Genomic DNA, 23,463 nt, shown 5'->3' with positions numbered 1-23,463 from the left:
ACATCAGAACCAATTTGTAACCTCGGTTCTTGCCGGTGAATGATCACATGCATTGGATTGTGAGCACAATCTTTTCCATTTATGGGAAAGTATGAAGTGCTCAACAAAGGCAGATATTCCTAAAAAATAATAGAAAACCATGGGGCCACAGCTCAGTGATGAGTCAGGAGTATGCTTCTGCGTACCAGTTATTGAGAAACATGAAAAGAAGGGCATTACAGAGCTCCTGCCCTACTTGTGAGCTTCCCCATAGGCATATAGGGCCTTTAGTCTTATCCAGCCAGGGCTCTCGTTCTTAGGATGAATATGCTCTGCATCAGGTCCAGTTTCAGTCTCCAGTTAAAGGACTGAAGGCAGGATAGGGAAACGCCTTAGAAACAGTCTAACTCAACACAACGTGTTATTAGTTTTCCACATTTGGAAAGTGTTATTCTTAGTTATCTAATAAGTAGCAACTGCAGATTGAGAACTGTAGTCATGGTAAATTCAAGAATAGCTCAAACACCAGTATGAAAGAACATACAGTGGTACCTTGGGTTAAGAACTTAATTCGTTCTGGAGGTCCGTTCTTAACCTGAGGTACCACTTTAGCTAATGGGGCCTCCCGCTGCCGCCGCACCGCCACCGTGTGATTTCTGTTCTCATCCTGAAGCAAAGTTCTTAACCTGAGGTACTATTTCTGGGTTAGCGGAGTCTATAACCTGAAGCTTCTGTAACCCGAGGTACCACTGTATCAAAATATGTTTACTTGCTGCAAACTTGTAAATGAAAAGAACTGTGGCAGAGAGGATTAAACAATGCCTACATTCTACGAAACCCTTGGGCTGGTACAACTGACTTATCAAAGTCCAGTGGCCAAATCATAAATTTTATGAGAGAGATACCTCTCCAGTTGTGCACGCCACCTTTTGACAGTAAATGTTTAAATAGTGTCCTTACCGGCCTTCCTTTTAATTTTTTAACATATAAATTTTCCAGCAGAACTAGTTTACATTCTGAATCTCTGTACTTAGCAGGGCATGAAATGTGGAGGATCTGTGGGGTTCAGAATCCTTCTCAAGCACCTACCAGAAAGTTTAGGGATTTCATAAACATTAATGATTTCTGATTCTAATTCCAGTTTTAAGAATCAACCACGGTCTTATATGCTCAGCCCCTTCATCTGCAGAGCATCATCCTGTGTTGTTGGCCAGTATAATAAATAATAATAATAATAATAATATTATTTTATTATTATTATTATTTTATCATTTATACCTCACATATCTAGCTGGGTTTCTCTGGGTGGCTGGGGGTTAGTTTCTTCATTATGCTAGAATGTCAAAGAACGTTGGGGTACTGGCGCATATGTATGCTGATATAATATGATATGCATACAGATAAGATATGATTTTGTTACACATTCAGGAAAACCAGTTTCATACCAAGTGAAATTGCCTCCAATGATTTTGTCACTCTAACACAAAGCAACTATTAATTCAGTATATAAAGACAGAGCAACTAAGCTGTACACAATCTCTTAAAGCACCCTTGTCATTCTTTCTTTAGTAGTTTGCTTCAGAGTATCTGTAAGACATTCAGACTTACTACTAAGCAAAATTTAAGTCAAACTAAAAACTGAGGGGGAAAACCTAGCTTTGACAATACACAATTAGTTGTAGAGAGAATCGACTATCTTCAGAACTAAAATTGACAGCCTATAAAATAATACTAAAATCAGAGGCCATTTTCTTTGAAGCATTTGAAACACCTTGAAAACTGCTAATGGTCCATAAGAAAAAAATATAACACTACATGACTTCTTTTTTATATATAGTTAAGTTAGTTGGAGCTCCTATACCAAAAATCCATTCAAACTAAATCTCCATTCAAAATTACACACCTGCAGAGGAAACAGCCCACTATTCTGTCCTTGCCTCCTTCCAATTAGTCTCCACGGAGGGCAGGTAATTCTGCTGCCTCTTTGCATCAGATGTAATTAGATCACTTAATCACACCTGATACAGAGACGCAGTAGAATTATCTTTCCTCAGAGGAGGATGCCTACTGCAGTTCTTCTTGAGATAATGTTCCTTCCAATCAGGGGACACAGCACAAAAACACAGCGGATGTGCAGTTCTCCCATACACTAAAACTCTGGGATGTAAGTGAATGATACTTTCTGTTTTAAGTCAGAAGAAAGGATATTTCTGCTATCAGGTTGGAACAGGCAGTTCTAGATGCTACTATTTTGAATGGACATCCGCAGCTGCACAAATGGTTAGTTCACACCTACCTCATTTGCTAAAGCAAAGGTTCCCCAGTGAATTCCAACAGACTTCTTTGCTTGTACATCAATATGAATCCTTACTGCTTCTTCGGGGTCCACATGCTGGTATTTCATAAACCACCTACCAAAGAGGGAAAGAGCATTTTTCCTTGCCAGTTACACAGACGTGCACTGGCCAAGTTAAGGTTCCCTTACTGCCCTTCTCAATCTGTTGCATAGCTTTTCCTCTTACTAGCTCACTTGGTTCCCTTCTCCCATATAGCTAAAAGAGATTGCTCATTTATCTGTTAAGCTGCATCTCAATCATTCTAATTTCCCATCTTCCACAAGGCATCTCAATCACATTTAGTTTTCCTGTAATACAAAACCAGCAGCCAATCTTCACCTACCCCTTGCCCATTAAGATCTAGCCCTTCCTCCTGCCTGTCTTTAAGACTGTGAGTTTTCATTGGCCCCGTTCAGGTGACATAGTATGCCATAAACCATGGCTTAACATAAATCCGCAGCATGTATCACTCCCACTGCCCTTCTTCCTTCATGCAAGTAACAAACCAAGAACCTTGGTTTTCTGTGATGTTCAAAACAGTGCTCATGGTTTGTTTCTCTCCAAATACAGTGGTACCTTGGGTTAAGAACTTAATTTGTTCCAGAAGTCCGTTCTTAACCTGAAACTGTTCTTAACCTGAGGCACCACTTTAGCTAATGGGGCCTCCTGCTGCCGCTGCACGATTTCTGTTCTCATCCTGAAGCAAAGTTCTTAACTCGAGGTACTACTTCCGGGTTAGCGGAGTCTGTAACCTGAAGCATCTGTAACCCGAAGCGTTTGTAACCTGAAGTACCAGTGTAAATCTGAAGTCAACTGTTCTTGGCTTCACAGTTGCGGCTGAGGAAGGAAGGAAGGAAGGAAGGAAGGAAGGAAGGAAGCTGTCATGATAAGCCAAGGCATAGCTGTCAATGTTTTCCTTTTTTTAAGGGAAATTCCCTTATTCCGAATAGGATTCCTCGCAAGAAAAGGGGAAAGTTGACAGCTATGAGCCAAGGTTTGTGGTTTGTTGTTACTGCTCACACTAGAGAATGAAGCAGGAGTGATTTGGCATGGTAGGCCAACGTGGCTATGACACTGCCTGTGTTTTACACACTGTTGGTGCTGTATATAAAACTACAACTGGTTTTGTATCTTGAGTCACAGGCTCCAGTTTATTGGCTTACGTACCTTGGTTCATATGCTCCAATGGGAATAGCTGCAAGATCGAAAGGTCCAAATCGCTTCCCTATCTCCTCAAATGCAACACAATAGCCAGTATCTCCTGCAAAAAAGAACCTATTCCAGGGCCCCAAGACAGACCAGCTTCCCCAGAGAACTTTGTTGTCATCTGTTGCAGTCCTCTTGGACCAGTGTTGGGCAGGAGTAAAAACAAACGTAACTGCGTCATGACCAGGAACACAGTTTTCTCCCCACCAGTCCAGCTCAATTACATTCTCACAACCACATTTCTGCATCCAGTCTAAAAGACCCAGGGGCACAAACCATCTCAGGTCACTGCCAAAGCGACTATTTAAATTTATTACGGAGTGGTAGTCCAAGTGGTCGTAATGAGTGTGGCTGATCATCACTGCATCTATTTTGGGGAGTTGATCTACAGTACACGGAGGTCCTCTAAAACGCTTAGGTCCTCCAAACTGCACTGGAGAGGCCCGCTGGCTGAAGATGGGGTCAGTAAGAAGTGTAAGTTCATCCATTTCCACCATTACAGAAGCATGTCCAAGCCATGTTACTCGCATACCAGCTCCGGTTTTTCCAGCTAGTTCGGGGTTTTGAACAAAGTAAGGTTTCAGTACTGGAAGCTCTCTGTCAAGTTCCTAGCAAAAGAAAACAAGGACACAAAATTAGAAAGCACACCTGGCTTACAAGCAGCAAGTGTTTCATCCACCTTGGACCCTTGAAGCAGAAAGCCTTGTTAACTCTACACCAGGCATCCCCAACCTTCGGCCCTCCAGATGTTTTGGACTACAATTCCCATCATCCCTGACCACTGGTCCCGTTAGCTAGGGATCATGGGAGTTCTGGCCAAAATATCTGGAGGGCTGCAGGTTGGGGATGCCTGCTCTAGAAGAAGAAGAAGAAGAGTTTGGATTTGATATCCCACCTTTCACTCCCTTTAAGGAGTCTCAAAGTGGCTAACATTCTCCTTTCCCTTCCTCCCCCACAACAAACACTCTGTGAGGTGAGTGGGGCTGAGAGACTTCAGAGAAGTGTGACTGGCCCAAGGTCACCCAGCAGCTGCATGTGGAGGAGCGGGGAAGTGAACCCGGTTCCCCAGATTACGAGACTACCGCTCTTTACCACTACACCACACTGGCTCTCTACACCAACAAGGTGTAATATTAAAGTCTGTGGCATAAATACACTTGAACATTGTCAGGGAACTGACATCGGAGCGGGAGGCGAAGGGGAGGCTCCTAGATGATGCTGGAGAAGGACCCAGCAGCAGGGGGAGAAGCAGCTCAGTGGAGGGGGAAGCATTTAAGCGCAACACCAGGAACAAAAGTGGGCAGATGGGGAAATCGGAGAGAGGGCTCCCGGACTCTTCACTGGAACTCAGTGAGAAGGGGACAGGTCCTCCGCTACCTACGCCCTCCCTGCGCAAAAGGCTCCCGCGCAGTGAGAGGAGGAGGAGACTGGGTGTCAAACAACTCTTATGTTGGAAGAGATTCAAGAAATGCCCACTGACGGATTCTGCCAGTGACTGAGACAGTCAGGATTAGAAAGGGCTGTGCAGTCAGAAAGGTTTAACAAGGCAAATTAGCCTAGAGAGGCACCAGTTTACGCACGAGTAACTCATACTCATCACAGCAATCCGTCAGTCCCTGAAAGTTGCTCGTGCGCAGCAGCAGGCAGGCAGCATCATGAGCAAGCCCGGAGAAGCCAGCACCCAGGGGGGAGCAGCTGGAGGGCAAAAGCTGGTGGAGAGGAACCGAGAGTTGGAGCAGCATGTAGCCATTCTGACGGCGCGGCTGGACGAAAGGCGGTCTCAAGATGCACAGGTCAGACCCACCCCCATAGCAAGGAAGGTACCGGGACTGGTGCACAAATTTGGGGGGAAGCCGCAAGAATACAGTGCGTTTCGAACGGAAATAGAGTACGCATTGGAATTGCAGCATGACGATTTTGAAGACGACGCGGCGCGGGTGGCATATATTGTGGGTCACCTGCAGGACGGGGCCAGGGAATGGGTCAGGCCCCTTATGGCGACGCAGAATGCCGCCATGCAGGACCTGAGGAAATTCTTCCAAGCAATGGACGCAATGTTTTCCACTGATGTTCAAAAAAGTGTGACAAAGCGGGAATTGATGAACTGTAAACAGGGGAGCCAGTCAGTTAGGGACTACTGGTCGCGCTTTGCCATGATAGTTCACCGCCTCGGGTGGGAACTGGGCTCCGAACCCATACAGATGTTATTCGAGGAGGGGTTGTCCCCAACGGTTAAGGATGAACTTTCCTGCGCACCCCGCCCACAGGGGATGGATCAGCTGACCAAGGCTGTGCTTGCGATTGGCGTGCGCCAGGAAGCGCGGGCCCAGGAGAGGCGGGAAGGGAGAGAGCAACGTTGCCATGACTACCGCATTCCTGAAATACCAAGGCAGCCTTCCCCGCCAGCAGAGCCAATGGAAATAGATGGGGCACGCGCGCGGGAAGTTTCAAGCACCAGCGAAGGGCGCAAAAAGGAGGGAAAGGATTGGAAAACCTCCAAGAAGTGTTACCTTTGCCAGCGGCCAGGCCATTTTGCCAGAGCCTGCCCTCAAAGAAAGGCCTGGCAAGGAATGGTGGGAGCCGCAGGGGGTGAGGAGGAGGTGGTAAAGGAACAGGAACAGGGAAACGGGAACGCTTGGCTGCCAATCAAGGGGCACCACAGCCAGGCCAGCCACCAGTAAAAGTGCCCCAACCAGACCCCCCCAAGGCGGCAATAGCCATCGAAGTGGTGCTAGAACTCCCGAACGGGCACCCAGTCAAGGTGAAAGGGATGCTGGATTCAGGCAGCTCATGTAATTTCTTCAGCAAAGACTTTGCATTAGAGCACCAGCTCCACTTACTGCCTTTGGATTTTCCCTTGCAAGTGACCACCATTGATGGCAGGGCGCTTCTAGGAGGGGAAGTGACACACCAGACCCCACCAATGAGAATGAGGGTGTCCAGGCACTCGGAGACCATCGCCTTTCACGTCGCCTCACTAGCAGGACCCCCAATAATATTAGGGATGAGCTGGCTAGCACAACATGATCCAGTGGTGGCGTGGCATCAGAGGACAGTCACCTTTGGGTCAGCTTACTGCATGGAACACTGTCTAGGGGGGGAAGCCCCAAGAATGACCGTGGCGAGGGTGGCTGGGATGGCGGTGGAGCGGAAAGGGGAGGTGCCGCCACAATACGCAGATCTGCGGGAGGTCTTCAGCGAGAAGGAGGCAGATAGACTGCCACCCCATAGGCCCTTTGACTGCCAGATCAACTTGCTTCCGGGGGCTCAGCTGCCAGTGGGTAAGCTGTACGCCATGTCTGACAGGGAGATGAAGGAGTTGCGAGAATTTATTGACAAGAACCTGAAAAGAGGCTTCATAAGAGAATCAAAGGCAGTAGGGGGCAGTCCGGTGTTCTTTGTGGACAAAAAGGACACAAATAAACCCAGGCTCGTAGTGGACTATAGAGCTGTCAATTTGGTGTCAGAACCCGTGACCTTCCCAATGCCCAGGATTGACGACATTTTAACGCGAGTGAGGAAAGGCAAAATTTTTACCAAGCTGGACCTCAGGGGCGCATACAATTTGATCAGGATGAGGGAGGGGGACGAATGGAAGACCACAATGTTCACACCCCTAGGTGCCTTTGAGTACTTAGTTATGCCTTTTGGATTACAGTCGGGCTCCGCCTGTTTTCAAGCTTTCATGCACCACGTGTTGGGGTCTCTGCTGTACAAGAACTGCGTAGCCTTCTTGGACGACGTCTTAATTTATTCGGACAATGAGGAGCAACATGTTAGAGACGTCAGGGAAGTGTTACAACGACTGCAGAAGCACCAGTTGTGGGTCAAGCTGGAAAAATGTCAGTTTCACGCCAGAGAAGTCGAGTTTCTGGGGTACAAGTTGTCTGACAAAGGCTTAGCGATGGACCCAAGCAAGGTGCAGGCAGTGCTGGAGTGGAAGGCTCCCAAAACACGGAAGGACGTACAGAGGTTCCTAGGGTTCAGCAACTTCTACAGGAAGTTCATCAAGAACTTCGCCCACTTGACAGCGCCCATTACGGATTGTCTCAGTAGCAAAAAGAAGTTTGTGTGGACAGAAGAGGCCCAGCAATCCTTCGAAAAACTGAAGAAGGCGTTCGCATCGGAGGAGCAACTCCTGCACGTAGATCTGGAGAAACCCCTGAGGCTAGAGACCGACGCGTCCGACAGAGCCGTAGGGGCGGTCCTTTTGCAGCCAGGGAGGGGCAAGCAGGAATGGAAACCGTGTGCCTTTTTCTCGAGAAAACTGAGCAAGTCGGAGCAAAACTATACAGTGTATGACCGCGAACTGCTGGCAATCTACGCGGCCTTTCGTCGTTGGCGTCATCTACTGATAGGGGCGCAACAACAGATCCAGGTTTGCACAGATCACAAGAACTTGGAGTACTGGAGAACCGCACGAGTACTCAACCAGAGACAGATTCGATGGGCACAGGAGTTCTCCAAGTTTTTCTTTGAAATCCGATACGTGCCCGGAGAGGAAAACGTAAGAGCAGACGCTCTCTTGCGTAAACCGGAGTACCTGGAAGGAGAGGGGCCGCCGGAGAAACGACACGTGATCCCCGAGGACCGATGGGTGTGTGGGGGAACTTTGGTGGGGAAACGAGAACTAGCCGGGCTGACCAGAAACGACGTGTTCGCGCAAACTAAAATCCGGGAACTACGAGACGGAAGAGGGACCCAAGAAGGGTTTGAGGAGAAGGAAGGGGTACTGTACTATAGGGGAGCGCTGTACGTACCGGGGGAGAGCCTGAGGGGAAAGGTACTCAAACAACTCCACGACAACCCCACAGCAGGGCACTTTGGACAGCACAAAACCATGATGCTTGTGACCAGGCAGTTCTGGTGGCCCAGGGTGAGGGAGGATGTACGGGAATATGTACGGGGGTGCGACCGCTGCCAAAGGGCAAAGGGGGAGCGGGCTGCCCCCACAGGATTACTGGAACCCTTACCCATGCCGGGGAAACCCTGGGAGGTGGTATCCATTGATTTTATGACAGATTTGCCCAAGTCCCGGGGAAAGACAGCAGTCATGGTAGTGGTCGACCTACTGACAAAAATGTGCCATTTTATAGCTTGCTCACATGCTGTAACGGCAGAGGAAACAGCCCGGTTGTTTGTGGAGCACATATTCCGGCTGCATGGCGCCCCCTTGAGGGTTATCTCCGACCGCGGAAAACAATTTACTTCCCGGTTCTGGAGGAAGCTCATGAGCTTGCTGCAGGTGGAGGTGGGTTTCTCGACGGCGAGACACCCAGAGACCAACGGGCAAGCAGAAAGAGCGAACAGTATACTCCAGCAATACCTACGCTGCTATGTCAGCGAGAGGCAGAACGATTGGGTAGAAAAACTAGCGCTGGCTGAATTCGCGTACAACAACGCGGAACACGTGTCCACGGGAATGAGCCCATTCATGGCCAACCATGGGTGTCATCCCAGGGCCTTCCCGGGGAGTGGGGAGGAAAGCTGGAGCGTACCCGCTGCAGAGCAGTTTGTGGAAGAAATGGAGGCCCTACACCAGCAACTTAAGATGAACTTGGAGCGGGCCAAGGAAACTTACAAGAGGCAGGCAGACAAGCACCGCAGGGAAGGGGAGACCATACGGGTGGGGGACCGGGTGTGGTTGTCCACCCAAGGGCTACCTTTCAAAGGGGGGTGCAAGAAGTTGCAGCCCAGACGGCTGGGACCTTTTGAGGTAACACAGCAAGTTAATCCCGTGGCATTTAAGCTCAAGTTGCCTGATAGCATGAAAATACACCCGGTTTTCCACAGGTCCCTGCTCTCACCGCATAGGGAAGGGCGGGAATTCCAGGGGCAAGAGGGAGAAGTCACCACACACCCGCAGGTAGAAGAAAGGGAACACCACCACAGGGCCACGGAAATACTGGACTCAAGGTGGCAAGGGCGCTGGGTGGAGTATTTGGTAGCGTGGGAAGGGGAACCCAGGTCCGAAAACACGTGGGTCCCCACGGAAGCCTTCGAGGACAGGTATCTGGTGGAGGTATTCCACCGCCGGTTCCCGAACAAACCCAAACCCCTGGAGAGATTCTGGGAGGAGCAACTTGGAACCACAGATGAGGAAGAGGTTTTTGAGGGATTTTCTGACTCCGAGGAGGAGGGAGGAGAGGTTTCGGAGGAAGAAGAATCAGACTGGGAAGACCACCCCGTTGGCAGGTGGAAGAGCGGTTGGGAAGCGGGTTTCGAATCCACAGAAGATGGTGACAGTTCCTTCCGGGGGTTCCCCGCCTCCTCGGCTGACGAAGGGGACGAAGTTGGTCCCCCAGGTCGGTCCAGGGGTGGAGGGGATTCTGGGGGGGAGGTGGATGTCAGGGAACTGACATCGGAGCGGGAGGCGAAGGGGAGGCTCCTAGATGATGCTGGAGAAGGACCCAGCAGCAGGGGGAGAAGCAGCTCAGTGGAGGGGGAAGCATTTAAGCGCAACACCAGGAACAAAAGTGGGCAGATGGGGAAATCGGAGAGAGGGCTCCCGGACTCTTCACTGGAACTCAGTGAGAAGGGGACAGGTCCTCCGCTACCTACGCCCTCCCTGCGCAGAAGGCTCCCGCGCAGTGAGAGGAGGAGGAGACTGGGTGTCAAACAACTCTTATGTTGGAAGAGATTCAAGAAACGCCCACTGACGGATTCTGCCAGTGACTGAGACAGTCAGGATTAGAAAGGGCTGTGCAGTCAGAAAGGTTTAACAAGGCAAATTAGCCTAGAGAGGCACCAGTTTACGCACGAGTAACTCATACTCATCACAAACATCATTTAGCGTAGACCAATGCTGCTCATGGACTTGAGCATCAAATATTTCCTCAGTGCAACTAAGTCATCAGTTTTCTACCAGGCCCTTAGTGACTTCAAAGCAACTGGACCAATGGCAGCCAGAAAGGAAGTGACACGTAGGCTCTGCATCACGAGTCACAGGAGGCTTTGTAAACAGCACAGCAGAGGGAAGGGTGCCAGCCAGCCTCCTCCCTGCTTTGCTAGGTTTCTATTTGCAAGACTTCCAGCACACGAGAAACGTGCACAATGACAAGAATCATTTGCATCTGACGCATCCAGCCAGTTCAGATTAGTATGATGCAGATCTGCACGAGTTGTACGTAAGGAACCCTGTTTATGTGCATGAATCACCCTTGGTATTTCAAGGTAACGAGTTTTGCTTGCAGCTTGGATTAAGGGAGGTGTTATAGGAGGGTGAAGGTCCAACTCTGCTTGCAGATAACACTGACAGATAACATTTAGAAAAGAGATGACCAACAACTAACAGTAAACATGAAAATCATTTCCCAAATACAAAGGGCATTTCAAATTATTATTATTATTATTATTATTATTATTATTATTATTATATATTGCCCTTCATCTAACGATCACAGGGCGGTTTACAATATAAATACAAAAAATATTTATTATAGGGCCCTGCCCTGCTTCTCTCCACCTGGCTTGGGGCAGGGCCTAATAGGCTCCATGGAGGAGTGCTGCTGCTGCTGGGCAGAGAGGACTCCGTTTTTGTTTTTAATTGCTTTTATTTTTTATGTATGTCATTTTAAATTGTGATTTATATCAATGCTGTATTTTTAGTCTTAGATTTTATGATTTATATGGAAATTGTTTTCCATTTGGTTGTGTACTTTTTGAAGTGTTTTATTTATTGTTTATGACTTTTGTTACGTTGGTAATTATGTAAATCTTGTCATGTGGTAAGCCACCTTGAGCATTGTTTTAACTATGGAAAGGCGGCATACAAATAAAATGATGATGATGATGAAACAAGACCGCCCCACCTCTTAGTTTAAAAGGGCATAGATTGTTTCATTAGCCAAAGGCCTGGGAGAGGAGGAATGTTTTTTCCTGGTGCCTAAAGATATGTCACGAAGGTGCCAGGCAAGCCTCCCTGGGGAGAGCATGCCACAAGTGAGGAGCCACCACAGAAAAGGCCTGTTCTTGTGTCGCCTATCCTCCAGACCTCTCACAGAGGAGGTACACAAAGAAGGGCCTCTGATGATGATCACAGAATCTGGGAAGAGGCGGTCCTTGCGGTATTGAGCTGTTTAAGACTTTATAGACCTGCAGCAAAGGGCAGCCTCCTCCCACCACTTCTCAAACTGCTCTTACCATTAAAAAGTTTCTCATATTCAACCAAAGTCTTTCCTTCTGTAATTTAAACCTATTAGATCTAGCCCTGCTCTCTGCAGTAGCACAGAACAACATTTCACCATTATTTTCTAATTTGATGCTGGTCTCCGAAGGTTAGCCAAGGACAGGGACATCTGCTAAGGAGTTTAGAGGTGAATTTGTGTGAATATACAGCAGGAGACACCGTCATATTTGGGGGTAGTCATTGAAAATGCTGCACAGCCTTGCTGTCTGAATCTGACAGAGAAGGCCTAATTAAAAACATGTTCTCCGTAGATCTCAGGTATCATAATGGAACACATGGGAATAGGTCTCAAAGGGACACAGTGCCTGAACTGTTTAGGGCTTTAGAGGATACACAAGGGATGCATGTACACACTGCTACAAAAATTGAAAATTATTCTTCCATCTGTAATGCTCTGAATTATTCGTTCTAGTTTTGCTGGAATGAAGGGGCAAGTAACTACTCAAGGAATTCAAATCCCACTCCTAACTACGTGCTCATCCACCTTAGCAAACGTCTGTTATTGCAAAGCTATGCTTGCTTATGTGTAATGCTTCTGTAATGATATAAACTAAGAAAAGTGCTGTGTTAAAAAAAGGAGACTGAAACTCTCAGAATAATGAATTTTACAGCAAATGCAGCATCCTGTGCTTTTTCAGCACTGCTACAAAATTACTGCATATGCACCACCAGCATAAAATTGAAGCTGCAACTCAACTCTGCCTTCTTATACAAAGGCTAGGAATTCATTTTCCGTACCAGAACTATACTCCCAGTCTTGTCACTCAAAAATCAAACCCAGTTCTAGGGTAATGTAGGAGAAAAGCCTTTTAGTTGCTATTGTTAAACAACTGAGAGTCAGAATCCTTGCTGATCTACTGCAAATCCCTCAGAGATCTACTAGTAGACAGGCAATCCATGTACAAGGCTGCCTTCAACTCTTTGGCTGCCACAGAATTTGTTTTATCTGGGCTCTATGGTGCAATGTTGAGCTCTTAAGTTATGCTTTGATTAGGTGACGTGACAAAGGCAGTGTTATCCCACACTTTCCAGTAATTTTTCTGTTACGAAAAGTCTGCTTTTGGGGGGAGGTGGGCTTTTTGTGCAAGACATCCCAGTCAACTATAATTGCACAACCTAAATTTACCAGTATGTGATTGAATCCTACCTGAAAATAGCAACAGTCTGGAAGCACAGATAGTTTATTTATCTATTTACCACATTATTTATTTACTTGCCCCCCCAACGCGCGTCTCCACCCCAGCTGCCCAGCCCACCAGGGGGATGCAACATTTGCCACGCCACGGGCACCAGCAACCCACGCAACACCACTGCACGTAATATATACTTCAAAAATCTTTGACTTACTGGTAAACATGTAATTTACATGAAGTGGTATTGAGAGTGCTTCAAACATATCTAGATGAATAGAACTATAGAATGTTTACCTGCTTTGAAGATGGGACCTTGCTGTTGTCCTTTTCCGTAAGAGCCCATTTCATAATATTTGGGAAAGAGGGAGGTTTCCATGTTGGCCAGGGGTTGATAAACCTCCCATCTTTACCTCTCTTTGATTTTGTTACATCTTCCTCCAACCTATAATCCAGTCTGAAGCTTTTTCTGGATGTTCTGGAAGAATCGCTGCCCCGGGAACCTTGACTAGAATTTTGCCGTTTCCGTACTGCTTCTTTAGGATTCTGATCGCAAGGAGACAAAGGCTGCTCTTCGTCCATATCTTTTGGCGAAGAACTAAAAAGAAATATATAAAAGTTTATCTTTTTTTAGCTGAAATATTTTTAATGCCCAAAACAATGTCCCCAGAATAATCCTGTCAGCTCCTCTTCCATTTTTCTGTACAAAGAATGCACAAAGAACTTGTTTTAGCAAGCAGGTGTGGCAAGATTTTTGCGACTCAGGCAGAATCTTGCTCTTTGCTATGCACAGCATCAGACTCTTGAGTTCCTGCATGTTAGGAGGGGATGGTCTGTCCTTCTTCCAGAAATTGATTCTAACACTCCTGAAGCTCAAAATCTGTGCAGTTAGATTTAGCAAGTTCATTCCTAAGACACATCAACCCAACAGGCAATAACTTTGCATCCAGCAGCACTCTGCATTTTCATCTGCACTGACAAGCAGGGATCCTTGACCAGGGCTAGGATGGTGGGGAGGAGAAAACCACGGGTGAGAGCAGAGAAAGAGAGATTAACCAGAAGCAGGATGTCCTAAATCAGCTTCCCCGTGGATGTGGTGCTTTAAACTGATGGGTACTTTCCATCACACTTTAGGGAGAGGATGCAAGGAATGATAAACAGCAATGATATCTGGAAACAACAAGGTTATTCCTACCAAGATGAATCATCTTTCCCTTGACAGTGAGTAATAGTTATAGTTTGCAAAGGACCTCAAACCTACCACACAGGGGCACTACATTTGCACCTACTATTTCGGACTTTAGATTTCAAAATCCAGACTTAAAATACTTTGAACACTGGGGATTGTAAGTGCTTTCCGGCTGCACTCTGAACTTCTGTCAGAAATGCTTGATTAAAATGAACTCTTTGGTCCCCTATTAAGATCACAGCAAACAGTGGCTTGGTTGCTAATCCGGCTACTTACAACTGAAAGGGCAGGTGAGGTCCCAAGAGCTCTGTATAGTTGAAACAATTAATGATCAGTCGTCAAGAGACAGGTGTCTATTAAGCTCTGAAGTGTACATTAGAACAGAGGTATCAAACTCTCTTTTTTAAGTCGTAAGAACTGGGGACTGAAGACCCTTTGCATTGTAGGTTGGTTAAGGGGAGAAATAAAGATAACAAAGACTTCAAAACTAGCGGGGGAAACTGGGATGGGTAAATAAAAGAAAACAGTGAACTGAGATGCATGGATTTTGGAAAACAGCATCAGGATGGTACAGAACTGAGTAAACGCAGAAGAAGAAATTGAGAACACCTCATGCAGTATCCAGGTGAGAGATGTAATGTGCTGTGAAAGGAGAAGCAGGAGGAAACAAAGTCTGGGGAATCAAGAATAGTGAAATGTCTGGGTTTCAACCAAATTAATCAGCTACATTATACTTTCAAGGTTCCTATTACAGTTCCAGGGTTGCTACAAATATCCCTGTCCAGAATAATTCTTACATATAAACTAGCTTTCATACTGTTCTAGAGATTGAGAACAGGCCTTCCATGTAGAGATAAATCAAATCTTAACTATACCTTTCCAGTACTAGGGCAGCTTGAACACAAATCACGTCCAGCGTAATTTGCAGTGTAGTCTACTGACACAGATTCAGTTTTTTTTATATCAAAGAATGTGCATCCTTTGATGTCAGTAAGGTAAGGCATGTATTCTTAGACTGCAATCCTATACAGTGTTACCTCGGGTTAAGTACTTAATTCGTTCTGGAGGTCCGTTCTTAACCTGAAACTGTTCTTAACCTGAAGCACCACTTTAGCTAATGAGGCCTCCTGCTGCTGCTGCACCGCCGGAGCACGATTTCTGTTCTCATCCTGAAGCAAAGTTATTAACCCAAGGTAATATTTCTGGGTTAGCGGAGTCTAACCTGAAGCATATGTCACCTGAAGCGTATGTAACCCGAGGTACCACTGTACCCAGTTCGGAAGCCCCACTCAACTCAGTGAGATATGTTTAGCACTGCACTGCTGATTTAAGAAATCTGGTTCCACCACTGAGCGCCATCTAAACTAGAGTTCAGTTAACAGCTATGATTCTTCTCATACAGTACAGTACTTACCAGCTTGGGTGAATAACTGGATTTGTCATAATTCACGATCATTTTGCTATTAACCTTAAGACTGTGTTGGTGCAAAATTTAAGCAGAAATAAAAGAAGTGAAGAATCAATGTTAAGAAGTAATACACTTTAGTATTTTGAGCCTTCCCTCACCACCTGCTCAAGATTTCCTGCTGCTGTAGAGGCAGCCTTTTGCTGGGAAGTGAAATTGTGATGTCATGGGCAGGTGACAGCTCAGGTGAGGAGAGGGCTACAGCCACGTGGCTCCATTTCTAGTTATTCTGCAGCTTTGCTGAGACTTGTAAGACATTAGTCGGTATTCTGCTCAAAGGAAATATATTTTCCTTAACACTTAATAGTACATCAGCACATCTAAAATGTAGACCATTCTTTCAAGCTTTTCTTGTAGCTATAAAGGCCTCTACCAGCTTATATATTCCCTTTGGCTCTTAACATGTATTTCTTTAAACAGCCCACTGCATGAAATCATTACACTACAATTCATTCCGGTTTTTTGGGATGCTGAGACAAGGCATGTCGTAGCCTCAGACACAGATGCCTGCCTCAGGGCTCCATAGTTGTTATTTTGCAAGTGCATAGTTTTAAAACAGGTTTTAATACTCCATGAAAATGGGACAGCTTGGCCATGCGCATACAGGGGCATGTGTGAGAGAAGGTGGGGCTTACCAGTGTACACCCCATCTTTTCATCCAGTAGGACCAGTTTTATACTTTTGCCTAGTGCTCCATATAAACTAGGCCTGCCACGGCAGCAGTCTGAATTCATGGATAAAAGATTGCTCTGATAAGTCCTCTGAAGGATGAAGGGAATGGAAGATATAATTTAAAGAGTTCCATCTGCTACCGGTATATAACTTCTACGTAGGGAAATAGACAAGAAAAAGGAATATACCACCATTTATGAAAGACAGAGGCTTTTCTATTTTGCTACCTGCTGAACAGCAGCATGAAAAGATGCAAAAGCCAAAGGGCTATGCTAACTGAAGAGTATGAGCAGATTCATGCAATTTATGAATGCCAGTGTAAAGGTCAACAGCCCAAGGTCTACACATCCCAAAGTTTTTTCTGTTCAGTAAATACAATGGTACTTGATCTCCCTACATACACACCAAGACAGTGACAAGTAGACCGTTTATTCTCTCAACATGAGATTGCCCCCCACCCTGAGGTGGCAAACTGACAGTAACTATATTTTAAGGACTCCAACTTATTGCAAGTCATGCATCCAGGTATTTCAGTCTCCTCCAGAGGCAGCAATATATTTTGCATCTCTTATGAAAAGCAAGTATTGCAACCTGATACCTGAGAAAAAGCAACCACCCTGCTTCCTGTTACACCCTAGGTGTGTGTGGTCTAAAGGTGCGTGTTGGCTAATGGTAAATATGACTGATAACCCACATAGTATGTGTGTGAAAGGAATGCAGGTACCTTTGGACTGTGAAGAACTTAACACAGTACAGCTTTCTTTTCACTGAGACTCAGTGAACAGAGGTATAATATCAGCTACCATAAATATATAAATATATGACACACGAAGCTGAAAAAGAGATCTTCCTATAGGCCTTCAATTAAAATAATAAATATCGTAATCACTTTCATTTGAGAGTCAATGCAACATTTCCAAATATTCTCCCTCCTCCTGTTTCTAATGCTTTCATTTTGGAGAATAGCCCCCTTTTAAAATGAGATCGAAAGCAAAAGTTTATACAACTCATAGAGACAGATTAACAGTAGTGTTAAGCTTCGAATTGTACAATGCCTAAATGGCAACCATGCACTCAGTTCTGCACACTGAAATCCCACTAAAATGCCAGCAGCTGCAGGACCATAGTCTTCGAGTTGTTGCAGATGTTTCTTTTATGAATATTTTCATTTTTCAATTAATACCTGAAGGGGGAACAGCAGGTCACAGCAGCAACTTGCAATTTAAAAAGCAGGATTCTGCCATTTTTATAATCACAGAAACTGCCCTGCAATTTCTTTGATGCCCTTCCAGAAGCTTCGTAGGGCATGAGGCACTGTGGGAACATGCCACAGTTGGAGAAGGTCAGGTTTATATTCTGAATTGTTACTGTCAGTGCTTCCCCAATGGGCCAAAATGGAAAAAGCTCTGCCAGCAAGCGTGACTGAAAAGCCAGCACTCAGCAGCTTCGCTTCTTTTTTAATACACAAAACAAGTCACCTTGAGACCCCGGCTAGCAAGAGAATCCTCAGAAGCAAAAGACGCATTGCTTGCTTTTGTTTTAAACTAATGTGAGAGGTCTAAAATAGACTCTGTGAAGGAAATGTCTCCAGCAACTTTAACCACTTAGGCTCTGACAGGCATAATGCATTTTCTTCCCCATCCTCTTCATTTTGTTGCTTTTTAGCGATGAAATTGCTTTAGGCATCAAGTGGAAAATACGTTGCAATTATGAATGCTGCTTTTAAAAAAACAATACTATGAAGCTTAACAGAAGGTTCAAGGCATTTGGAATGAAACACGGCCTGAGAAGAACATATGTTTAAAGAAGATTGGAAAACGTTTATAGAATATATGGGAAATAATTGTGTACAGCTGAAAACTCTGGCAGCATTAAGATAAAATCAACAGTGTAAATAAGTTTTGATGAATGCAATAATGGAATACTGAATGGTATAGTTTTTGTAAAATATGCAGGGATTTATGATCTGTAAAATGAACCATGGAAAGAGAAGGGAAGTCACTGATATCTTAAGGATGTAAAATGAGTATTTTAAATGGTAAAACAAATTTAATAAAAAATAGATAGATAGATAGATATAGAAACACGGCCTGAGAATCTACTGCAGGCATAGGCAAATTCGGCCCTCCAGATGTTTTGGGACTACAACTCCCATCATCCCCAACCACTGGTCCTGTTAGCTAGGGGTGATGGGAGTTGTAGTCCCAAAACATCTGGAGGGCCGAGTTTGCCTATGCCTGATCTACTGTGGAATCACATAGATCAAGGAACCTTTTAATAGAGGGGTCAGCAAACTTTTTCAGCAGGGGGCCAAGTCCACTGTCCCTCAGACCCATTGTTGTGACATTTTACATGGGACCTGTCAAGTCCACGTCTCATGAACATACACACTGGGGGGAGATCCTAGCCATGGATGGATGAAATTGAGGGTTCAGCTTACACAGGCAAGCGAGCAGGAATCCCTGCCTACAATCCACAGGGCAGCACCGGGAGGGACGGGCAGTTTGCATTACCACTGATCAGGGCCAGCCGAACCGGAAAGTGGCACTGCCCTTACCTTTCCAGGGGAAAAAGCATAATGAAGCTCTACACCAGGAGTGGGGGCAGCGGTGGAGTGTCAAATCAACCTTACCCAATGGTTGTAGTGGGAATCAAAGGCCATGGGGGGTCGGGCACTCTGAATCACACTGGGCAGTAGAGAGCCCAGGCAACCCTAGAGTAGAGCTTTCCAAACTCTGTGTTGCGACACATTGGTGTGTCGTCTGCAGTGTGCAAGTGTGTGCTTCTCCCGGGGCTGGAAGGGGGTTAGTTCCACCTCCAGTTTGGTAGTAAAACTGAATTACTGTGTCGCGAAATGATGTGTGTCCCTGTGGATCCTGCTACCTGAGGCTTGTCTCCTCCCCATGTCTCATGGGTGGGCCGGCCCTGCCATTGCTCATCTATTTTGGAGCAAACTGTCCCGGTGCTCTATCATCTTTAAAGCATGTGCAGTGAGAAGGTTTTATACAGTCAACGGCAGGTATAAAAGATGGAGAGGGGCAGGGAGGGGGAGATGTCAAAATAGAAGCAGGGCACAGAGTGTACATGTACGATGACAGGCTTGAAAAAAGCAAAGGCAGAGAATGCTAGGAGGGAAATTCAACAACAGAAGCTGAGATTGCCCAGCCAAGGTAATACTGTGCTGAAAATCATTTACAGTAGCATCATGATCTCTGTAGAAACTCATGCACCCACAATCAAAAGAAACATGAATCCCAAGAGAACAGAAGGAACTCCAAAGGCTAACTACAGTAGTCCAATCATGAATAGTGATCTTCCACATCCAAACAGCCATTCCCAATGGATTGGTGCAACGAATAACAAAACAACAAAACAATCTAGATTGTTGTTCTTCGCATGTAGGAGGAAACAAGGCTAAGCGTGCCAAGTGAGCTCATCGGGCAAATTTCCTTTAGAAACAAAATGCAGCAACTAAAGTAAACAGAATGTAGAACACCCTGCAAACACCTTGGCTCTTTGCAATCAGCCCAGCTGTCCAGGATCTCAGTCTCCAGCGGCAGTAACTCCTACAAGTTTTAGGGGCAGAACTTTTTTTTTCTTGTCAATCGCAAGACAGCATATCAAAATTAAACAAAATCTCTCACTCATGCTCACAGTTTTAAAACTAAAAAGCTAGTAGTTCCTTTGATATTTATTTGGGAGGCTGTTACAGGACTTCATTCCTTTGAGAGTCAGAACCATTTTTCTGGTCGACACTTAAAATCTTTTTTGGGAGGAAGGGGGAATTATTTTATTAAGTTTGAGAAACACTACTGAAGGTTGTCTTTGAGGAAGGTGCATACCTCTTTTCACATTAAAACATATATACAAATGGCAAACAGTATAATTTGAACATACCACAATTAACTAATCCTTTTATATCAAGTCCAGGAACCTTTACTTCTTAGCATTTAGTTTCAGGTAGGTAGCTGTGTTGGTCTGACGCAGTTGAAATACATAAAAAAATTTAAAAAATTGTCCAGTAGCACCTTAGAGACCAACTAAGTTTGTTCTTGGTATAAGCTTTCATGTGCAAGCACACTTCTTCAGATACACTGAAACAGAAGTCACCAGACCCTTATATATAGTGGGAGGGTGGGGTGGGGTTTTTCTCAGCAGGGTAGTAGGAAATGGGTGATTGAGTCAATGGGTATGGTAAACCTGTTGACGACTGTTAACGACTGCAATTAGTTCTACAGGAAAAAGCAAGGGATAGTATGCAGATGATTAGCATATGTAATGAGACAGGCATCCAATATCTCTATTAAAAAGGTAAAGAGACCCCTGAGCGTTGGGTCCAGTCGCGGACGGCTCTGGGGTTGTGGCGCTCATCTCGCTTTATTGGCTGAAGGAGCTGGCATACAGCTTCCGGGTCATGTGGCCAGCATGACTAAGCTCGCTTCTGGAGAACCAGAGCAGCGCACGGAAACACCTTTTACCTTCCTGCCGGAGCAGTACCTATTTATCTACTTGTATTTTGTCGTGCTTTCGAACTGCTAGGTGGGCAGGAGCAGGGACCGAGCAACAATAGCTCACCCTATTGCGAGGATTCGAACCGCAGACCTTCTGATCGGCAATCCCTAGGCTCTGTGGTTTAGACCACAGCACCACCCGTGTCCGGTAGCATCTCTATTAAGATCTGTCTTAATAGGATTCCTGTCTCATTACATACTAATTGCAGTCGTTAACAGTCGTCAACAGGTTTACCATACCCACTGAGTCAATCACCCATCTTCTACTACCCTTCTGAGAAAAACCCCACCCCACCCTCCCACTATATATAAGGGTCTGGTAACTTCTGTTTCAGTGTATCTGAAGAAGTGTGCTTGCACACGAAAGCTTATACCAAGACCAAACTTAGTTGGTCTCTAAGGTGCTACTGGACAATTTTTTATTTATTTTATATATTCCTTTGCATTTAGTTGCCCAGCATACAAAGAACAGAAACAAATCAGACTCACATTAAACAACATACTACTTTTTTACACCAGCGTTTATTGATACTATTTAAGAGCGATTGCTAGCAAGCTGTCCAGCATATGCAACACAAGACACATTAAATAATAGGGCCAGTTGCCAGACATTGAAACATATTTCTGCAGAACACAGTTCGTTTTTAAATACTCCAGATTATTTTAGGCTGATCCCTACTGAAGATCTGCACCTACAACAAATATCATTCCACAGGATATTGTTTTTATGTGCAAACGTTAAATAAGAAATCAGTGCTGCAAGGCATACAAATTTGGAAGAGAGGGATTATATAACATGCTTTTTGAAGACTGCTGCAGCGCATTTCCATGTCAATGAGGGAGAAGGCTAGGAGTATAGCAACTGAATTGATCTGCCTGGCTTTCACTCTCCAGTCCAGTCTGATTCACCAGCTAAAAATGAGACAGATCTTCCCAGGGGAAGACGGGGTTGGACACAATGTATGCTAATATCTCAATTGGACATAATTTATTTTCTTTGTAGTCCTTACAAGAATCCCTCAAAGTGGTTGCCCATTCATAGAAATCTGCAAAATGAACAACTGAATTGTAAAATATTACTATTAAACTGTCACAAGCCCTAACGTGGCCCTTAAAGAGGCCCAAGACATGATGAGGCACAGCTCAAATTAAGCCCCAGATGGCAAAGAGAGAGACTTTAGCAACTGTCTTCAGTACACTGTCTTCCAATTCTAAAAAACACTAACGATTTGCAGTTATAGTCACCTGATTTTCACAGACCGCAGCAGCAATCCCTTAATTCATCCCTGGTAAATACAAATAACAGAGATCCATAAATGCTGAATTAAAGGGTGACAAAGGTTTAACTATTTGCTATTTCTAAAACACAAAGATTGCTATACCTGCTTGTAAAGCATAGGCGCCATGTGCAAACCGCCTTCCAATGTGATAGCAAGTTACATGCTGATTTGCCATGTACCTCAACTGCATTCCATTTAAACTGACAGTGTGGGAGGCCCTCACTCAGACAATGTGTTAGTCATTTGATTGCACAGTACGTCCAAAGAACTTCAGCAAGGGCTTGATACTACAACAGATGGCTGGGAAGTGACAAGACACACGTAAATCATGGGCGGCAGCAGCCCCATCCACAACCCAGTAAAGACAAGAATATCAATTTAGCCCATTTGCAAAAGTGGTGCATAAATCAGTTTTTGCACATCTACCGCCTCCAATTATAATATAAAGTCGCTTTTAGTTTTTGAGACTATCATTTAAATAGAAAACCTGCAGGCACTTCCACACAAAAAGATTTAAGCATATCTTTCATTTGAAAGAAAGAATGAGCATACATTTTATTTCTCTCTTCAGTCTAGCTAGCCCGCATGAACATCCAGATGTTGCACAAATGCACAAGCTGCTTAAATGCCCTTTTTCAGTTGTGGAAAAGAGCCCCAATGCATAGGAGGCTTAATTTAAAATCATCTCACTTCCAGGTTCTATTCCATATGATCCACATTCACAAGTGACATATTTCGTAAGGGAAGGCTTTTGCGATGCTGGATCTCTCGAAACTGAGTCTCCGGGACTCCAACGGGACTCCAGCAAATTGCACCCGCGGCCAGACCCACCTGATCGAAGCTTCCTCAGAAGGAAGTCCCACGGAAGGCAACAACTCCTGCACAGCCCTATATGCGTCTACTCAGAAGCAGGGACACAGGGTTTGCCCTTAGGTAAGCATAGAGAGGATTGCAGCCTTGGACCACAACGCGGCACAGACTGCGCGGCCAGAGAGCGACGTTCGCCTCAGCCAAGCCGGCTCCTCTCGGGGGGGCTGCGAAATAATCGCGGCGCGAAATCCCGAATTATTCTAGCAGCCGGCGGAGGTGCATGCCCACTGCGGGAGGAGGAGGAGGAGGAGGGGCGCCGCCTGCTTCTCGCAGGCGAAAGGAAAGGAAAGAAATACGTTTCATGTGGTATTCGGCGCAAGCAAAGCGGGCTGCGGATCCTGCCCCCCCCCCCCGCCCTTAGAAATGTGAATAAATCCACCCGGGAAGCTGGCGCTCCTCACCTCCCCTGAGGCGTTTCTTCCTCCTCGTCGTCCATGACGGGGCTGCTGCTGCTGCCGCGCTTTCTGCCCGGTTCCTGCTGCTGCTGCTGCTGCTGCTGCTGGCTCCGAAGGCCTCGAGGCTGCCGGCGCTCCTTGGCCGCTGCCCGCCCGCCCGCTGCCGGGCTCGCCGAGGGGGGAAAGAGCGCGAGGCCGGAGCTCCACAGCGCCCTGCGCCTCACCATTAGACGCCCAGCAGC

At 45.7% G+C, this 23,463-nt stretch overlaps 1 protein-coding gene across 2 annotated transcripts in view; it reads right to left on the bottom strand.

The window, feature by feature from the left end:
* The window catches only part of NAPEPLD (N-acyl phosphatidylethanolamine phospholipase D), a 26,224-nt gene extending 2,761 nt beyond the window's left edge, over positions 1 to 23,463 (bottom strand). The window contains exons 1-4 of one of the 2 annotated variants that reach the window (XM_081023744.1): positions 23,228 to 23,463; positions 13,137 to 13,437; positions 3,483 to 4,129; positions 2,276 to 2,390 (exon numbers count right to left, since the gene is read on the bottom strand). In XM_081023744.1, the coding sequence (XP_080879870.1) occupies positions 2,276 to 2,390; positions 3,483 to 4,129; positions 13,137 to 13,437; positions 23,228 to 23,448 (1,284 nt within the window). In that variant the 5' untranslated portion in view covers positions 23,449 to 23,463. Of the gene's footprint in view, positions 1 to 2,275; positions 2,391 to 3,482; positions 4,130 to 13,136; positions 13,438 to 15,442; positions 15,601 to 23,227 lie in introns of those variants that run through there. The other variant, XM_081023745.1, reaches the window with a different exon arrangement.

The sequence above is a fragment of the Podarcis pityusensis genome (assembly GCF_964106645.2).
Source record: "Podarcis pityusensis genome assembly, chromosome: 10".
In the NCBI taxonomy this organism is placed as follows: Eukaryota; Metazoa; Chordata; class Lepidosauria; order Squamata; family Lacertidae; genus Podarcis; species Podarcis pityusensis.
The sequence above is the reverse complement of the archived record's forward strand: the minus strand, read 5'-3'. Positions and strand labels throughout refer to the sequence as shown.